The sequence below is a fragment of the Populus trichocarpa genome, chromosome 4, assembly GCF_000002775.5.
Source record: "Populus trichocarpa isolate Nisqually-1 chromosome 4, P.trichocarpa_v4.1, whole genome shotgun sequence".
In the NCBI taxonomy this organism is placed as follows: Eukaryota; Viridiplantae; Streptophyta; class Magnoliopsida; order Malpighiales; family Salicaceae; genus Populus; species Populus trichocarpa.
The window spans coordinates 6,613,237-6,632,652 of NC_037288.2; the positions used below are offsets into that span (position 1 = coordinate 6,613,237).

The window sequence follows — 19,416 nt, forward strand, 5'->3', positions numbered from 1 at the left end:
AGATGAAATTGAAAAAAAAATATTAAAATGAAAAAAAAACTACCCAAGTCAACACAGGTTAGCCTGTTAAACTTGCAACCCTGGTCATAAGGTCAGGATAACTCCAATGAAAGAAAAAAAAATATGAAGTTTAATTTCCAATCAACCCAATGTTAAATGATGAAATGGAAAAAAAATCAATTAAAAGACAAAAGAAAACCTGAGTCAATCCATGCTAACTTGTTAAACCCGTGATCTGAGTCATGAGATCGAGGTAAATTTATAAAAAAAAAATAAAAAAATTTACAAAAATCCATTTCAAACATATTCAATATTAAATGTTGAAATTGAGGGGGAGAAAAAAACTTAATCTATAAGACAATGATAACTCAGAAAGCAAACTAAAAAAAAATATGAAGTTTAATTCTCAAACAAACTAATATTAAAAGATAAAATTGATAAATAAATAAATTAAAAGAATAAGAAGATTAAGTTGTTTAAGGGTGAAATTAAAAAAAAATTATATTAAAAAAGGAACAAAAAAAATAATCGAGTCATTAGGGTCAATTTGACAAACTCGCGACTTGGATCATAAGACCGAGATAACCCTATGGAAAGCAAATTGAAAACAATTATGAAACCCAATTAAAAAAGAAAAAATAAATAAATAGAGTTAACCCGAGTTAACTTTCCAAACTCATGGCCTACATCATAAGATTGTGATAACTCTATAGAAAATACATTAAAAACTTTATGAAGCCTAATTTCTAACCAACTCAATGTTAAATGATGAAATTGAAAAAAAAATCAATTATAAAAAGTGGTCTACAAAAAAATCCAAGTTAACTCGGGTTAATCTATTAAACCCTCGACATGGATCATAAGATCGAGATAAATTTATAAAAAACAAATAATTTTTTTTTGATGCCCAACTTCCAATAGATTTAATATTAAAGGTTGAAATCGAGTAAAAAAACTAAATCTATAAGACTAGTATATAACCCAATAGAAAAAAAATGAAGTATAATTCCTAAAACAACCTCGTATTGAAGGGTAGATTTGAAAAAAAAAGAGGTTATTCAAGGGTTAAATTTTAAAAAAACAAAACAAAAAATAATAACGTAAAACATTATTCCAATTAATAATATTTGTAATATTGAATGATGAATTTGAAAAAAAAATAAAAAAAAAAATTAATGTTGTTGGAAGGTTAAATTAAAAAAAATACCATTTCAATAAATATTATTTAATGGGTGTAACTACAATAATTTACTCGTGCACTTTATTATTTTGTTAATTAATGTTAATGTTAATGTGAATAAACTTTATTATAGCGTAATAACAAATTTCTTATTTTTTTTTATTGATTTTCGTAATGAACCCTCAAACATTTTCTTTACTTAATAATTTTTTTTATTAGATTGATTGATTATGGATGTTCCCATTTGTTTTCTAATTGTTGTGTATATTATTGTGATTTTTTTAGAAAATTGAGATCAAACAAGGGCAAATAAAAATTTATATTTATATTCTCATTCACGAGTTGACATAAATTCATCACTTATTTCTTTTATTCCCATTCCAATAATCGGCAGCAAGCATAGTTTAATCACCTCTCATTCCAATTCCTTCATTCTTCTCCTTCCCAATTCATCATCCCAAGCTATCAAATGAAACCTCTTAAAACATCAAGGACCAAATTTACCCTCTAGATTTTAGAAAACTTCTCACAAAGAAAAGGATTTTACTATTTTTGATAATTTATATTGAGTAACTAAATAAGGCAAAGGAAGAACAAGCACAGCAAGACATCACCGCCACATAAATAAACTATATATATATTTTTTTTATGTTTAATTTAAGTGCCGTGAATTATAGGAAAGAAAAGATTTAGAAATTAGACTCGACCAGCACACTATACCTTTGAGATTGAGTCCTTCTCTTCACTTTTAGAGACTAAGGTGGAAATGTATGAAACCAAATTAAGATTTTGACGCTGGTGGCTACAGATGGTTTGTTACGATAAATCATAACTGATCTTCCATGTCAATTTAATTACTTTTGTTTGTGTAATCAAATTTATCGTTTTTTAGGAGAATGATCCTCAACCCAAATGGGAAAAAGAAGGAAGATGGAAACAGTCACATATCATTATTCTTGGCAATGACAGACCCGGATGATGTTTCTGACTGGGAGGTTAATGTTGTTGCCAGTTCTTTGTGTTCGATGGAATTCGCGACAGATATTTGGTTGTTCAAGGTATTAGACTACGATCAAGCGTGTGACTGTATATGTTTTTCAATTCCAATTTACGTAACAAATGTTTGTATTCAGATGATGATCGGATAGACTGGCGGTTTCACAAGATGAAGATGGAATGGGGTTTCATCGAGCTTCTTTCTCATGACACTTTGCGTGACGCTTCGAATGGCTTCCTGGTCGATGATCGTAGCATATTTGGAGTGGAGGTTTTTGGTGTTAGGCCTGGCGAAGGAGAGAGTCTTTCATTCGTCAAAGAACCTGCAAATGGTCTATACACTTGGAAGATTAGTAACTTTTCGGCTCTGAATAAATATAACCACTTCTCTGAGGGATTTACTGTTGAAGGAAGAAAATGGTATGTGTAAATTTCTGTGTTGCTAAAGTACTATTCTTATGCTTAGATTGCTTTCCTTGTTTCTTTAATTTGATGCTGCGCGCAATTCATCAGGATTCTGCAGCTTTATCCTGAGGGAGATTCAAATGCATCAGGGACACACCTTTCTCTTTATCTCAGCTTAGATGATTCAGAAACTCTACAAACAACGCGGAAACTGTACATAAAATGCTTGCTCAGAATAAAAGACACCATAAACGGCAGTCACTATGAAATAATAGGTTTGTGATATTTTACCTCTCCATGTACAGTTCAATTTTTATAATCAGGTAAAAATCTTTTTGAAAATAGATGTTTATAAACATTTTTTTTCATTAAAAACTTTTGATTTATGCACCTAACACAAAGACATCAAATTTTACCTTCAGACATATTTTCATCAATTAAAAATGCAAAATTGATGAATCTTCGTACACCCGCAATAAATTCTGGACAAATATAACTATCCTTATGACGGTGATACATTAATGATCGATCGTCCATATTAATCTAATTAAAATAATTAAAACCAACAAAATTTTAGAATATTATTTAATATATTTCTTAATCTATATTTAACACTTTATATAATAAATTATCAAAATAACTTCATTAATACTTGCTTATAAGTTATAAAAGGAAAATATATGAAAACTTGCAAAAAAATAAAAATAAAAAAAAGGAACAATATTGGAATACTGCATGAAGTTGAAGTATAATTAAGTAGTTGAAATACATGATTTATTATTTTTCACCGTCATTTTTTCTTCAACTTTAGTAATTTATACTATTCTATTAAAACAAAATATAATCATTTACATTGTCAAGTAATATTGTAAAAGTAAAGTTTTCATACAAACAAACACATGCTATAATTATTTTTTTAACCAATTATTAAATATTTATTTGATTAGTAATTTATTACTTAAGATCGCCACATTGAACAAATAAATATTGACAAACTAAAATAAAATTATATGTCGATCTAATCTATGATCGCTAAACTCACAACACACAAAATAATAACTTCTCTTTTAAAGAAGTGCATTATAAATAATAAAAACACTTTGAAGATAACTACACCATTATCACCATACACATAACAAGATTCAATGACCATGCAATTTTTCTATAAACCATGTTATTTTTTAAAATTGACAAACCTGGAGGCTAAAAAACCTAACAAGCATAACCCAAAAACTTGGCAACTTCAAATGCAAATAAGTAATGTGATATGGAAATAAGTAATGTGATGTGAGGGGTTCAATAATATGAAATTAGAAAATAAAAATAAAAATGAGCAAGAATAATAATGTTTAGAAATTAAAAAAGTAAATTAATAGCATTATTTTAACTTAAAAGGAAGATACATAGTAACAAATAATAAATAAATAAATACTAGAAGTAAATATAAGATTGCAACCTTAAAGTTTAAATTTTTCTTTGATATGTTATAACAGGTATAAATTGCAAATCATGTTGTTTTGGGATTCAAAATCCAATAAGTGATATATTAATATTTAATACCAATTAGAATTAATATGGAGTACAATAATTACAAATCATGTTTAGAATAATAATGTTTAGAAATTAAAAAAGTAAATTAATAGCATTATTTTAACTTAAAAGGAAGATACATAGTAACAAATAATAAATAAATAAATACTAGAAGTAAATATAAGATTGCAACCTTAAAGTTTAAATTTTTCTTTGATATGTTATAACAGGTATAAATTGCAAATCATGTTGTTTTGGGATTCAAAATCCAATAAGTGATATATTAATATTTAATACCAATTAGAATTAATATTGAGTACAATAATTACAAATCATTCATTCCTTTCTTCCCTTGCTATCATATGCATTATTAATATATGTTGAAGTTTCAAAGACAATAATTTAGCATAGATTTATATGTAAATAATGTTCATTCCGTAAACCTACAATTTATCTTTATATAACTGTAATAAAACAATTGAATTCTCAATTTCCTTTACTTGTGCCCTCTCTCTGTATATTTGTTTTTCATTACATTGATATCGATCTCACCCAGTTAATAAATTTAAAATGAAATACATTACATTAATAATTAAAAATATTAGCATGTGATGACAACTATATTTAACAGATAAATTGCAAAAGATCGAACAAAATTATTCTTCTCATTGATAAAATTAGTTAATAAAATAAAATATATTCTTTCTAAATTATAAATAAAATCTCTCAAATATGAATTTCTAATTATACCTGCTATCTTAATTTGTTGTGCCGTATATGTTCCTTGCGAGATGATTCCTTGGGAGCACAACACTAGAGAAGAAGTTAAGAAAGTAAAAGATGAGGTTAATGGAAAAGGACGCCTTGTTGTCACATATTCATGAAGAACAATTTAAGAAAGTGATAGAAGATGAGGTTTTTGAAAAAAGAAAAAGTTCCAGATGGGGTTAAGATTATTTATTTAGAGAATGAAAGTTTTGTCTGATGATCTTGAGTGTGAGGTTTTCTTTTGTTTTTTTGCAAGATATACATTAACCAATTAATTATTAACACGTTATTTTTTTATATATATATAAAAGTCAAATTCTTTTTTTTTATCAGCGACAAACTTTTTCACCACTGTAAATCTTGCTGATTTTTAATATATTAATTTATTTTTTAACAACCGATTTTATGTTGTTAAATCTGTTATTAATATTAAAAAATTAATATATATATAATTCATTACTAATCTGTTGCTTAAATTTAAATCTGAAATATTTCATTGTTAATTTCCGATGCTATTGACCCTTTTTTAAAAGTAAATGGTGTTTAACTTCCATGTGGATTGCTATAAACATTAACCATGAATTGTTCTTTTGCAGCTGGGTGTGAAGATTGGCTCGACCGAAACTCCAAACTAGCAATCATCAAATAGATTGCGGCTTTCATAAGATGAAGATGGAAAGGGGTTTAATTAGAATTTCTTTCCCATGATGCTTTGTGTGGCCCTTCAAATGGCTGCCTGCTCGATGATCGTTGCGTATTCGGAGTGGAGGTTTTTGTTGTCAAAAGCTCTGGTAAAGGGGAGAGTCTTTCATTCATCGAAGAACTTGCAAGTGGTCTAAATACTCCTTTTATTACGGGATGTTTAACTAGCCAATATTTGCTCTACTCAAACTTTTCTGGTTCTTCCTAGCATTCTTTACTTGTCTTATTATTGCCGAGTAGTTTTTGGATATTGAACAAACTTTCCTAGAAGATAATTTTCCCCTTTTTTGCAATCAGTTTCGCTATGACACTGCAGCTCTAACTAATTGTCCACCCCAAGTGTGATTTCTATGTTATGTATGGTGGTGGCTAAGGGGATGTGCTTGAAGTATATATATATATTTTTTTATCAATCAAAATCTCTTCCTAAATTGTACAAGCTTCTTCCAAGGCATACAGCTTTCTGGGTGTAGAAGATTGATAACTTTTCAGCTCTGAACAAGTATTCTTATTGCTCATATGTGTTTACTGTTGAAAGAAGAAGATGGTATGCGTAGATTCTGTATTGCTAAAGCACTGTTCTTTTGCTTAGAAATTGAATTGGTGCAGTTTATTCTGCATGTCTTTTCCTGCTCAATGTTTTGCAATTGCAACAAACATAATGGACGAGTTAAGTTTCTATTGTAATCTGATTTCTGGCAAGGATCCCTATTGTGACTTTCAACTGTTCCAGACTTCCAGTTATCGGGGTAGTTCGAACATGCAACCCGAGATCACACACACACACACAAACACAATGCCTTTGATACAACAAGAAGACAACCCATGGAATTATCCCTTTCTTATTCACAGATACAGGTAAACAGGTGAGTTGAGAAAAATGGTTATTTTCCCTTATTTTTTCCCCCTTACTGAAAAAGAGAAGAAAGGACCAGAAAGAGACTATTATAGCTGACAACGCTAAACTCAAATGTGCATAAATCTAATTATTGCACAGAGTTGAAAGGGCATATATGCATGCATTTGACTACTCGATGCCTTGCATCTTTCTGAACATGACAACAAAGTCATAGACCTTTTCTGGGTCCGGAAGAACTTTGGCCACACTCTCCCTCTGCATGCTCCTCTTAATCCAAGCTGATAGTTTGGGACACTCGGCCTCGACTGTGAAGTTTCCAAACTTCTCACTGGCATAAAACCAGCTGGCCATAGGGATTGCCACTATATCGACAAACCCAAAGGTTTCACCACCGAAGAATGTTTTCTCCCCAAGGGCTTCCTCTAACACCTTCAGAACTTCAATGAAGTCTTTCTTGGCTACCTCCACAGCCTCTCCTGTACTCCTCCAGACAGTGCAGGTTGCATCAAATAGCTGGCCAATGAACAAAAACAAGAACAAATAAATAAATAAACTCACTCTCTTTTTGTTTGTTTTTGCACTTGGGTGACTTCTCTTTAACATCATTTCTTACAGGTGTTGGCAAATGTCTTGATGCTACATTTAGTAACAAATTTAATGTATGGAAGATATATATTGTCGCTGCCACGCTAATTTCGTAGCCAAAAATAAATATCTTCATTGATTAACGCAGCAAAATGCAAGGTAAAAAAAAAAGAGTGCTAGAAACGAACCTTCTTGTCAATGTAATCAGCCCAGAAACGGGCTTGGGAACGGCCATATGCACAAGCTGGCAGCAATGGGGGTGAAGGCCATTTCTCATCAATGTAGCCAACGATGATAGCGGACTCATTCAGTGGCTTACCATTGTGTAAGAGCACAGGCACCTTCTGGTAAACAGGGTTTGATTTCAGCAACAACTCACTCTTCCCACCAAACAAATCCTCCTCTTTTGATTCATAGTCCAAACCCTTCTCAGCCAAAGCTATTTTCACCCTCATGCAAAATGGGCTCACCCAGAAATCCAAGAGAAGCAAGTCTTCCTTAGACATCTTTTTGCCAGTCTCTCCTGCAACCCTTCTCTTTCTGCTGGTGGGTGTAAGATGAGAATGATCAGATGGCTTATTTATATAGGAGAAGTAAACCCCATCAGGTGATGTTCTCCAAGTCTTTTTCTTGTTTTCTTTCTCCGTAAGCAACTAAAACTTTGTGATTATCAAGCCACTATGTGATGGGTACTCTACAAGTCGAACATGCTCAAACAAATTAAGCTTGTCTTCACCAGTATGGACGGTTGTTATGCCATGCCGGATATGAAGCAACATTAAAGCATGTTAATTGGTATTTTCACCAAGAAAAACACACAGTATCTTCTAAGGGATCGAGGTTTTCATTTTTATTTTCTCTTAAAAACAAAAGCAATGTGTTTCTGTGTTTTTCTTTTTACCATGGCAAGAGGTGCATCTCAATGCCAGGGTTGCAGTTGCGCTCGAAATCGTATGGTCCTTTAGGAAGAAGATGCTGAGAATCAAATCCTAGACGTTGAAGCAAACCACATCATAGCTCAATCACCTGTTAAAAAGAATGGTACTTGCTACAAAACTTGACTGCCATGCCAAAGGAACCTTAAATCAAACACACTTACCCTCGAGTCGTAGTAAAGGGGTGTTCAATCGACGAGTAAAACTAACAACAGAAAAGGGCCATAGCCATCACAAGAAAGGGTTCCTAAAGGGAGGTAATCTAATGTCACTTTAATCCTCAGAGCCCAATTCAGCATTGGCCAAGCAAAAGAGCACCCAGCCCAGGCACAGAACTGTCTTAACCAATACAAGAAGCCAGACACTTGTATCATGGGAATGTGACAGTACCCCTTCAATAATCAAAGTGTCTAATTGCTGTAAGATTATAATTTGATTGCTCAAAGAAAGAATGAATGTCTGACTACCAAAAGAAAACAATACTTGACTCAGAATCATTTTCAATTCTTCTTTGTGTTTTCATATATCCTAGCTCTGTCTTTTTCTATCATAACAATATTGAATTTTGAAAGAAAAGAACATAATAATTGAACCCTAGGATGCCGATGAGTTTGATTTCAGCATCATTGGATGTGCAGAAAGATTCCATGGGTTGGTTCAAGAAGTATTATGAGTTATGACAGCATTAAAAAGTATAAGACAGACATAATGCATAACAGGCTGACATACCATCCACGACAGCGCGCCACAGCTCAACTTGATCAGATGGAGACATGTGCAAAACATTCCGGCAATTTCCATTGATTATGTAATCTGCCTGTTCACACAACCAAACACGGTTAGGGAGTTTTACATCCACACCATGAAATTAAGAATAAGATGAAAGAACCATCTAGGTGGTGGTTCAGTAATAAGAGCTTGAGACCAAGAGGTTTGCTCTCTCTGTGGTCTCAGATTCGAGCCATGGGTTGCTCATATGATGGCCACTGGAGGCTTACATGGTCGTTAACTTCAGGGCCAGTGGGATTAGTCAAGGTGCGCGCAAGCTGGCCCGGATACCTATATTAAACTAAAAAAAAAAGAATAAAATGAAAGAAAAAAAATCATGAATTGCGTATAGAAAACTTGAGCAGCTATATATCCAATATGGAGGTGACTGAATACAGTTAGGTTTTACAGAGATGATATGCTAGACAGCTTTTTGAACTTTTCACTAGTTGAATCCAGGTACCACTTTTTTTTTTTTTTTTATGGAATTATGGAGTTTTAATTTCTAATACAATTGCAAACAGCATGAATAGAGATTAAACTTGGTGGTCATGTGATGATTTATTAAGCAATAACTTCACCTTAAAACAAAAAAAACAAAAAAAATCAAGAAAACTCGGACAAACTTTTTAAACCTAATTTAATATTTAAAACTTGTAATTTATGAAATCTTGTATCTGTGTTCAATCAAGAAACTTAAAAAAATATTAATAAAAAAACTTACAAAGACAAAAAACATAGCTACAAAAAGAATAAGGATAAGATATGATAGAAAAAAAATCAAGGAGGATGAAATTGTAAGAAAAAATTAATTTTTAAACTATCCCAAATAAAAAGAAATAGCAATCAAAAGAATGAGGATCAACTTTAAAAGATTAAAAAATCACATGGAGTAAATTGAAAAATATTTGTAATTTGATAGAATATTTATAGCTTAAAAAGAAGTAGGGGTGAAATTAAAAACTATTTGTAATTTTATAGATTATTTAAATTTAAAAATAGTAATAAAAAAAATAAGAACCAATTATGAAATAAAAATAAATTGTAGTGGTTGATCTGGATTTTTAAAGGAATTGACGTTAAATTTAATATAAAAAATAATAAAAAAAAATATTGTCATCAACCCCAAACTCAATGCGTTTTAGGTGTATGTACCACTTTTTAGGTGTACGTACCACTCCATTGTGTTGATCAAATACCATCCTAGAATACAGTGTTTGATGCTCAAATAATTCCTCAACAAACACGATTTCGATTTATAATATCAAATACATGTGGATAAATTATTTTGTATTAGATTAAAGAATTGAACCACTAATTTTGACAAGTAAGGACTAGCTTAATAGTATTATATATATTCACTAAGCCCATAAAAAATAAAAATAAAAAAGTTATTTATATTCTATACATGGTGTATTTGCATATATATATATATATATTGATGATATGAATTAAAACTCATAAAAAATGATAATTCAGAGAATAAACTCATTTATCACAGGAGCTAATACTTCAAAATTGGTTTTAAAAATTCCCTCGAGCAATTGAGCAAGGGATGTTCGGTTCTTGAAATTTTATGACCCTATATTTAAGTATTTATTGCCAAGATTTAACTATAACTTAAATTGTATAGTTAACAAACCTGATTAATCTTCTCTTTATGGTTTCAAAAACTTCATATCAAATATTTATATTTTAAAACTTATTTATAATTTAATCTCTACATCAACTCCATGTTTTCTTCATTTTTTTTTAATTATTATTTGAATAAATAGGTAAAATGAAGGAGAGGTAGGGTAGATTGGGAAGGAAGGCGTTTTTTTAAACCAAAAACTATTAAATTGAGGATGACAAGTGTTGATCAATGGATCATTAATTATTTTTTATACTATACGGACCAATAAATTATTTTTAACAAACTATAGATACTGAAATAAAATTAAACCTATTGTTGTAATAAATTAATGCCTAGGGATGTGAATGGGTACCGGGTTTCTACTATATTTATACTCTAATAATTATTAATTATTGAAAGGGTAAAAAATCTAAATATTATTATTTTATCCATTAATATTTATTATTCAATTACTATTTAAGTTTTTTTTATTAGGTCATTTTTCTTCATCTAGGTACTTTTTTTATGGCATCCTTTTCCTTTCCATTAAAAAATTGTAGTTTAGTTTCATAAAATTAACACTTGATAAATCGTGAAATAATTTTTAAAATTATGAACATGGGAGGCAGTGTGAGAAAGAAATATTAAAAAAATAAAAAAAAATAATATAGAAAAAAAAACACAATATATTATGGGTTGTAATAGTTACCAACAATATTTTTTTATTTTTATTTTTTTGTGTCATTTGACTTTTTTTATTCTCAATTTAAGCCTTTAATATTAAGTTGATTTAAGATTGAGTTTGATATTTTGTTTCGATTGCTCTTAAATGAAGCTCTTGCAATGTTAAAAATAAGTTTTGATGTTGAATTAATACTTGTTTTGACAAAATAAAATTTAATTTTATTGATTCAAACCAATTAAAATTTATGAACCCAATTTAATTTTGAAACAAATATCCAACTTCTATTTTTTCTAAAACGATAATATTTTTATCTTAATTTCCTGATTTAATATTTGATTAGAATCAACAAACTTGTTATTATTTATTAACATATATAATTTTTGATTTATTTTATTTAATCAACGTATAATTTTTTCAATTTAAAGTAATTTTTTTTTTTTATGATAGAAAAACCATTAACAATGCTTGCAAACTTTTTTTGAGTTAAGAAAATACTTCAACTTCATGCCGCAACATAGCATTGAGAATGTTATACATATGTATTTATATCAAAGTTTTAAAACTCGGACCGACCCGGCAGGTCGACCCGGGCCTGGGATTGGTTCGGGTGGAGGCAAAAACCCGCTTGGAAATTAGCCCGACGAAACCCGGTCGACCCGATGGGGCGACCTGGGACCCGGTCCACCCGGTCAAACCCGGGTGAGACCCAGTCAATTTTTTTTTATATTGGCAATCATTAAATGACGTCGTTTTGGTATTTTAAAAGGCCAAAACGCTGAAGACTGAAGAGTGAAGAAGAACGAAGCAATTTGCAAACCTAATTAACTCAACTCTTTGAAACCCAGCTGAGGAGCAGAGGACGTCTGAGGAGCAGATCGCTATTGTTTCTCTTGAAAAAGGTTTGAATCTCCTTCTTTCACTCTCTGTTTTCTTTATTCTTGGCCGTTTTCTGAATTATTGGCATCGATTCCTTCGCAGCCCAATCGTTGGCATTGATTCGTTGTTCGTTGATTCATTCGCAGCCCAGTCACCTCAGGTATGTTTCTCTAGCCCGATTTCTGCATCAATTTCTATCTTTTCTTTTCTGCAGACCGATTTCAACTTCTACCACAAAAATGAACCATGCAGTTTTTAATGTTAATCGATGATGAACTCTAGAATGCTGTTACCATGGTTCTGTTTGTGTATGATTTGATGCTTATTACATCTGGATGCAAGGTGGGTTCCCTCACAATAAGATCACCAACCTCACAGCAGAGGGCAGGAAGAACAGAAGGTTGCATCGAAAGCCCTTAAGGGAGAGCTCAGGTAATTACAATATCTTTTATCTTATTGCCATCTTTATCTTTTCCATCTCAGTTTTCATACCCAGAACAGAAGCTTTATACTTCATGGAACGAAGAGCTGCTTCAGCCTCGAGCCACAAATTCTTGTAGAACAAAACTTGAGGGTTCTCTTCTTCCTCAAGTTCATAATGTCCTTCCAGAGCCTTCTCATTGACCTACATCACCAACAAAAATGCAAAGATTTGGCTGCTTAGAAATAAATTCTACCACAAGTTCTAGAAATTGAGATTGGTACCTGAGTAATGTGTTCATTTTTATTGAATCCTCCATTCCTTGCATTTAAAGAATCCAGGAATCTCTCCCTAAAACTAGTAGAACTCATCTGCCTTTCATGCTTATTTTAATGCCCAAGATTCTATTTATTTGGTTTATAATTTAAATTTGGTTTATGTAAGTGTTGCAACTAGTTATGTGTTTTTTTTTATAGGTGTTTTTTTTTTGTCAACCCATCTGACCCGTGACCCGATCACTTGACCAGGTCGATGATCGGGTCGGGTTTCAAAACTATGATTTATATGTTACGATAATACACACACTGAATTATGTTTGAATCTGATTTCAAGTGGAGTTTTATAATGTTTATGTCATTTCAATTATTCAATAAAATAACTATAAGAAGAACTCAAACATTTTTTTTATTAACGTGGATGTCCGGGCTAGCTTGCGCTTATCTCGACTAATCTCACGAGCCCTGAAGCTAACGACCATGTAAGTCTCCAGTGACTATCATATTAACAACCACAAGACTCGAACTTGAGATCATAGGGGAAGCGAACCCCATCTTCTCACACTCTTAAGTCTTACTACTGTGACACCTATTAAATGGTTAGAACTCAAACATTTAAATGGATTCAAATAGAACATATTTGGATGAATTTGCCGACTTGCCGTCCCTGTTAATGTCCAATATAATATTGTTCTTGCCCCATTTACTTATTTTGCTGACGTCCAACTGATCCCCATCTACACCAGAAAATCATTCTTTCATTTGTTTGGATAAATAACTTTTGATTTATACACTAAATTCTATATATAATTGCATTTTAAATTTAAATTTTATAAAAATTAAAATAATTTATTTTTTGTTTATAAAAACCCGTTTTTTATTTATTTTACAAACAAAAATCTTTTTTTATATCAGTTTTAATCACACATTTTTTTAATCTATTATTTTAAAATTATAATTAAAAATATGTTTTAAAAACTTATTTATTTAAACATAAACTTAAAAAACATCATCGGTGATTACCGAAACTAATTCGTGAAAAATTAAACTAAACTGTTGTTGTCCAGTTAACATCAACGAACCAGAAAAGAAAAAAATAGAAAAAAAAACACTTTTCCCTTCATTTACAATTCACAAACCCCCCATACCATACCATACCAAACCAATCCTTCCTCCATTTCTGATCTTCTCCACCAACAACAACAAATCCATTAAACAAGAAAAAACCCGCTTCTCCATTTCCTTTTTCCATTCAGGATTCAATAGCAAATCATGACATCAATGATCTGAACAGAAACAAACCAAAAAGACCAAAACTTTATGCCAATTATGTTCGGTGGCATACAGATAGGAGTCTTGGCAGCTTGTGTGGTGTTATTTGTACCAATGGGAATGGCAGGTTACCATTTAAGCAGAAACAAGATGCTTTTTTTTAGCGGGGCCCTTTTTATTACACTAGCGGTAGGTGTTCATTTGACTCCTTATTTCCCTTCTGTTTCTGATTTTGTTACTTCAGTTCAATCTGTTGTTGTTTTTGATAATCGTGAGGACTCTTGTATTAATTTGGTTAATGAAGTTATTTGGAATGTGAAACCTCGTGTTATCAGTAGTAATGGTAGTGATAGAAGTAATGATTCTGTTGGTCATGACAAGATATGGGATTGGTCTAAAAATGGGATGGTGAAAGGTTGTGATTTTGAGAAGTTGGGGAGGGGAGATGTTAAAGATTTGCTTAATGGGTCTTGGGTTGTTGTGGCTGGGGATTCACAAGCTCGGTTGCTTGTGCAGTCTTTGTTAAGTTTGATTTTGGATGAGAAAAGGATGGGAATGATCATGGGGGATTTGTTTAAGAGGCATAGTGATTATGAGATTGTTGTGGATGATATTGGTATGAAATTGGATTTTGTTTGGGCTCCATATGTGGTTAATTTGACGAATTTGATGGTGGGGTTTAAGCAAAATAGAACTTACCCTGATGTCTTGGTGATCGGAGCAGGGTTGTGGCATATGCTTCATGTGAACAATGCATCGGATTATGATATTGCGTTGGAGAATTTGAGGAGTTCGGTGGTTTCCTTGTTACCCTTTTCGCCAGAATTAGGTACTGATGGGCCTGTGACAGGTTCTGTATCTGTCAGGTCTCCACATTTGTTCTGGCTTGGGATGCCGATGTTGATAAATGAGATGTTGAATACAGAAGAGAAGAGGGAGAAGATGAATGATAAAATATGGCATGCTTATTATGGAGCACTGCATGATAGCAGGATCTTGCGCAGTTACGGTGGTCCTCTTCTGTTGTTGGATATTCAATCATTGAGTTGGAATTGTGGACCGAGGTGTACGAATGATGGGATGCATTATGATGGAACTGTTTATGAAGCTGCTGTTCATATTCTACTAAATGCATTGCTGATTGAATCTCATCAGAAGCTTGGATCCACATAGTTTTGAATTTCTACAAAGCTGAGCAGCTCACACTGGAAGGACACAAAAAGACTATACAGAACCAATCTAGATCACTAGAACAACAAACACAGGAGGCTGAATTTCCTACCTGTATTGCTTCTTTGATTAGGTACAGGTTTTTCTCCTTCGCCTTTAGATTGACGCAAGAGTAAAATTTTGTACTGTTACTTGCATATTGAAATCCATTTTTTCTTATTTCTCTTTCTCACGTGAATGAATATTGGACAATCACAAAACTTGTATTCAATGGCCATTACGGGCATGAAAGATTTGTATGGAAAAGTTAATAGATGGTTTTTTGGCAGCTTGTAGCAGCAAATAAAGTTCTGTTTACTGGCTATTCTTTGATTTGAGTGTGTTTTTCTATATACTGGAGTTGTATGTTCTGTACATAGTTTCAAAGCTATCTAATAAATGTATTTGGTATTCTTCCTTTCCCGTATTATTTATTAACCAATTCTTTGGAGAAACCAAAGAACCATGGGATTGATGCTTATGAACTCTCTGAAACCCTTGGATGGATCCTTGAGAGTACTTAGCAACGTGAACTCACTGAAACCCCACCCTTGGCCTGGGGTTTTAAACCATCGTTCATCAACTGCAAATGAACCATAGAATTTAGTTTTATTTCAGAAACAGGGAAGTTTAAATGGCATTATGAAGTTTGTGAATCAATTCTTTCATAGTTATTGCTGTTTGAGAGGTCCTTTATTCCAAGCAACCCTTTCACACACAATTTCCTTTTGGTTTGAGAGACTCTGAATCATCTAATGTGAGAAAAAGAAATAAGAGTGTCCCTGATACCATTGAACCTCCCTTGGGATAAAAGTTTCAGCTTCCTGATGAATAACAGTATAAAATAAGAGAGAGGGATGGGGGACACGTAGATGAAGCAGTCTAAGCAAAAGAATACTGTTGTAACAAAACAGAAATCTATTTCTACCATTTTCTTCCTTCAACAATAAACACCCTTGAGAAGTGACGATCCTCATTACGAGCTGAAAACTTGTCACTCTTATAAGTGTATAGACCACTTGCAGGTTCCTTGACTAATGAAAAACTCCCTCCTTTACCAGCGCTACCACTTGCAGGTTCCTTGACTAATAAAAAACTCTCTCCTTTACCATCTCCTTTACCATAGCTATTGATAACAAAAACCTCTGCTCCGAATATGCAATTGTATTAGAAATTAAAACTCCGTATTTCATAAAAGTAGAAAAGGATAGTACCTGGATTCAATTAAATAAAAGTTCATAAAGTTGTCTAGCATATCATCTCTTTAAAACCATATTGTATTCATAACGTCCTTATTGGATGTATATCTGATAATTTTTTTTTATAAGAATAATTGTATTAAAGGGAAGAAATTGTATAGAGTACGAGGGATATACCCCAAGAAATACAAATACTTGTTACCATGGTCTATCTGACAAAAAATAACAAGGAAAAGAAGCAAAATTCTAAAAAGAAAACCGAAAAAAAGAACAAAAGCAGATTGTGAAAACAAACAATAGATAAGCTGGTTGACCGGTTTTTGAAAATTCCTTAACTAGTCGATTGATTGATTACATATGAACCTGTGCTAAATATAATCTCGAATTTAGCAAGAGCAATGGTATCTCATGACTCTCGGAGGCACCAAATGGACCTGAAAGTACCCGGGATGTAAAACATTGGTTTGAGCTCTACTAAACTAGACCGGAGTAAATAAAAAATGTCATTGCAAACATCCTGATAAGATTGGTAAATTTGATGAAAGAATCTGTTATTTCTCTCATACCAAATAAAGTAAATTGAGACTGAGGGCTAACCGAGCAAGGAGATGCGTAAATTCTTTCTTCTTTTTAAAGTGCGTGTATTCTCACTGAAGTAGTTGATGCTATGTCAAAGAAGGCCAACCCATAAGGGTCATGCTCATGATAGCACCCCAAGCTGTAGCAGAGAAAGGGCACTAAAAGAATAAATGTTCATGTGTTTCAACCTACGATCCACAAAGGATACATGTTGAAGAGAGAATGATCTGAAAAGCATGTAGTATGTCTATGGTGTTGAGACGACCCATAAAGGAAAGCCATAGGATAAAAAAAGTGTCTCGGGATGAAACCTGGGAACTAGAGAAAATGGTGCATAAAGTTTGTGGGTCTAAAATCTCTAAGAACCTTCCATGTCGAGTCAATGAAGAACCTCCCCCGATGAGTGACCATTTCAGATGTAGTAGTCTGGTTGGCACTCATGGGTTAAAAGTAATCGAGTCCCAAATAGGTTGGAGCTTCAGACTACCCGATGGAAAAGCATAAGTATCCCTCTTAATGATGTCTGAGACCTTAATATTCCACGACAACCCAGTATAAGTGAGCACCCTAAAAGGCATTAGGTCGCATAATCGTTGCCCATCTAACAACCAATAGTCTAACCATAGAGAGGTAGTAGTCTCATCAACAATACTGGAGACAAACTTCCTTCTAAACCAATCTCTACTGAGTAAAATCTTCCTCCATAACCAAGAGGACATTGAAGGAGGCCTGATAAGCCAGAAGAATCTGCCTTTGAGCAGAACACTATGGACCCATCCCGACCAAACTAATGATCTATCTGAAAATAGTAGCTAGACATCTTTGAGAATAACCGCTCTATTCCAAGTTTGAGCCCTCTTTATTCTTAGGCCACCCTTATTAAATGAATAACAAATATAGGCCCAGGCCACCTTATCCTCTAAGTAAGAGATGAAACAACCTTTTCAAATGAAGACATCCAAGATACCCTCAATCCTTTTAATAATAGAGCAAAAGAGAAAAAACATGGAGGACCAATAAACCTGGATGGAGAAGAGAACTGATTTGATCAGTTGAAGACACCCAACATATGTAAGAGAAGTTGATGTTCATAACTTAATCCTAAAAAGAATCCAATCCACCAAAGAGGCTTACAATTAGAGGGAGTCAGTCTAGTAGATATCAATGGGACACCCAAGTATTTTACTGACAGAGAATCCAACCTGAAACCCAAAAGATTCTGCAAAGAGGTCCCAAACTCATTATCAACTCCTGATAAGAAGACTAAGTTGTTCTCTATATTTATAACAAGATTAGATAACCCTGCAAAATCATCCAAAGCCTTCCTCATAATCCTAACTGAGTCCTTATCTGCCTGACAATAGATCATAAGGTCATTAGCAAAGCACAAATGACTAATGATATTATGCTAGCACTATCAGTGATAACGAAACCTTAGGTTTTATGAGGCCTATCTAAAAATGCATTCTAAACCCTCCATAGCCAGAACAAACAAATAAGGGGATAAAAGATCACATTGCCAAAGACCCCTAGAAGATGGGAAGAAACCATGACTCTCGCCATTCATAGACACAAATAAATAAGCCATAGACATGCACACCTCAATCCATCTAACCATGGCACCGGGTACTCCAATAACTTTTAAACCTATAAGGATAAAGCCCTAACTAACTGTATCAACAACTTTTCTTATGTCAATTTTCAAAGCACATCTAGGTATAACACTGACTAAGTGGTAGATATGTATTAGATCCTGAGTCAACAAGATAACATCTGATATTTGTCTTCCCGAAAAAAAAAATAGTCTGAACAAGTCCAATAACCTCTGGAAAAATCCCCTTCGATCTATTCATAATTACTTTAGATATGCATTTGTACATCATGTTACAACATGAGATAGGCCTAAAGTCATTCATAGTGGTTAGAGTTTCAACCTTCAGGACCAAGAAAATCTTAGTAGCATTAACACATTTAAGCAAAGTAGAGAAATAAAAAAATACCTCACAGAAGTAGTGGAATCTTCACTAATAATGTTTCAATTTCTCTTGAATAATAAAGAGGTATAACCATATGGTATAAGAGCTTTATCATCTGGGATGGAAAATAAAGATTCTTTGATCTCATCATTAGTGATGTGTGGCTCCAAAAGAGGAACACTATCACGAGCAATCTTGCTAGAGAAGTATCGAGAGATATCCTCTATAGTGATTGTCGAGTGTGCAGAAAGTAGCCCCTGAAAGTAGCAGACTACCAACTGACCTAGACCTTGTTGATCATGAACCCGAGATCCTGTCTCATCAGTCAACCAATGGATCATGTTCCTCACTTGTTTATGTAGTAAAGATCTGTGAAAGATTTTGGTGTTTTTTCTCTTAAGTTTGAATCCAAAACCTTTGATTGTAAAAAGCTTCATTATCCCTACTCAACTAGAAAAACTTCTTTGCAAGCTGTCTCTCTGCCTGCCAATACTCATCAGTCTGAGGAGAACCGTCAAGTACAGTCTGTGCTGCAGTCCATCTATTCTTTGCCTCAATCTCACAACTAGTTATGTAGCTAG

At 32.8% G+C, this 19,416-nt stretch overlaps 3 protein-coding genes across 3 annotated transcripts; 2 read left to right on the forward strand and 1 right to left on the reverse strand.

Annotated features, from left to right (window-relative positions):
- The first annotated feature begins 2,076 nt into the window (after positions 1-2,076).
- Positions 2,077-2,606, forward strand: LOC7487422 (uncharacterized). The gene is made up of 2 exons (XM_024599624.1): positions 2,077-2,266; positions 2,314-2,606. Exons 1-2 carry the CDS (start codon positions 2,077-2,079, stop codon positions 2,604-2,606), a joined length of 483 nt encoding a protein of 160 aa, XP_024455392.1.
- A 3,806-nt stretch (positions 2,607-6,412) lies between these two features.
- LOC18097566 (probable glutathione S-transferase) lies at positions 6,413-8,773 on the reverse strand. Its single transcript, XM_006384076.3, has 2 exons — positions 7,214-8,773; positions 6,413-6,953 (listed from the first exon to the last, which is right to left on the reverse strand). The coding sequence occupies exons 1-2, from the start codon at positions 7,529-7,531 to the stop codon at positions 6,609-6,611; spliced, it is 663 nt and encodes a 220-aa protein (XP_006384138.3). The 5' UTR covers positions 7,532-8,773; the 3' UTR covers positions 6,413-6,608.
- A 4,892-nt stretch (positions 8,774-13,665) lies between these two features.
- Positions 13,666-15,406, forward strand: LOC7493588 (protein ALTERED XYLOGLUCAN 9). The gene has a single exon (XM_002305870.4). The coding sequence runs from the start codon at positions 13,921-13,923 to the stop codon at positions 15,043-15,045; it is 1,125 nt and encodes a 374-aa protein (XP_002305906.3). The 5' UTR covers positions 13,666-13,920; the 3' UTR covers positions 15,046-15,406.
- Positions 15,407-19,416: the final 4,010 nt, after the last annotated feature.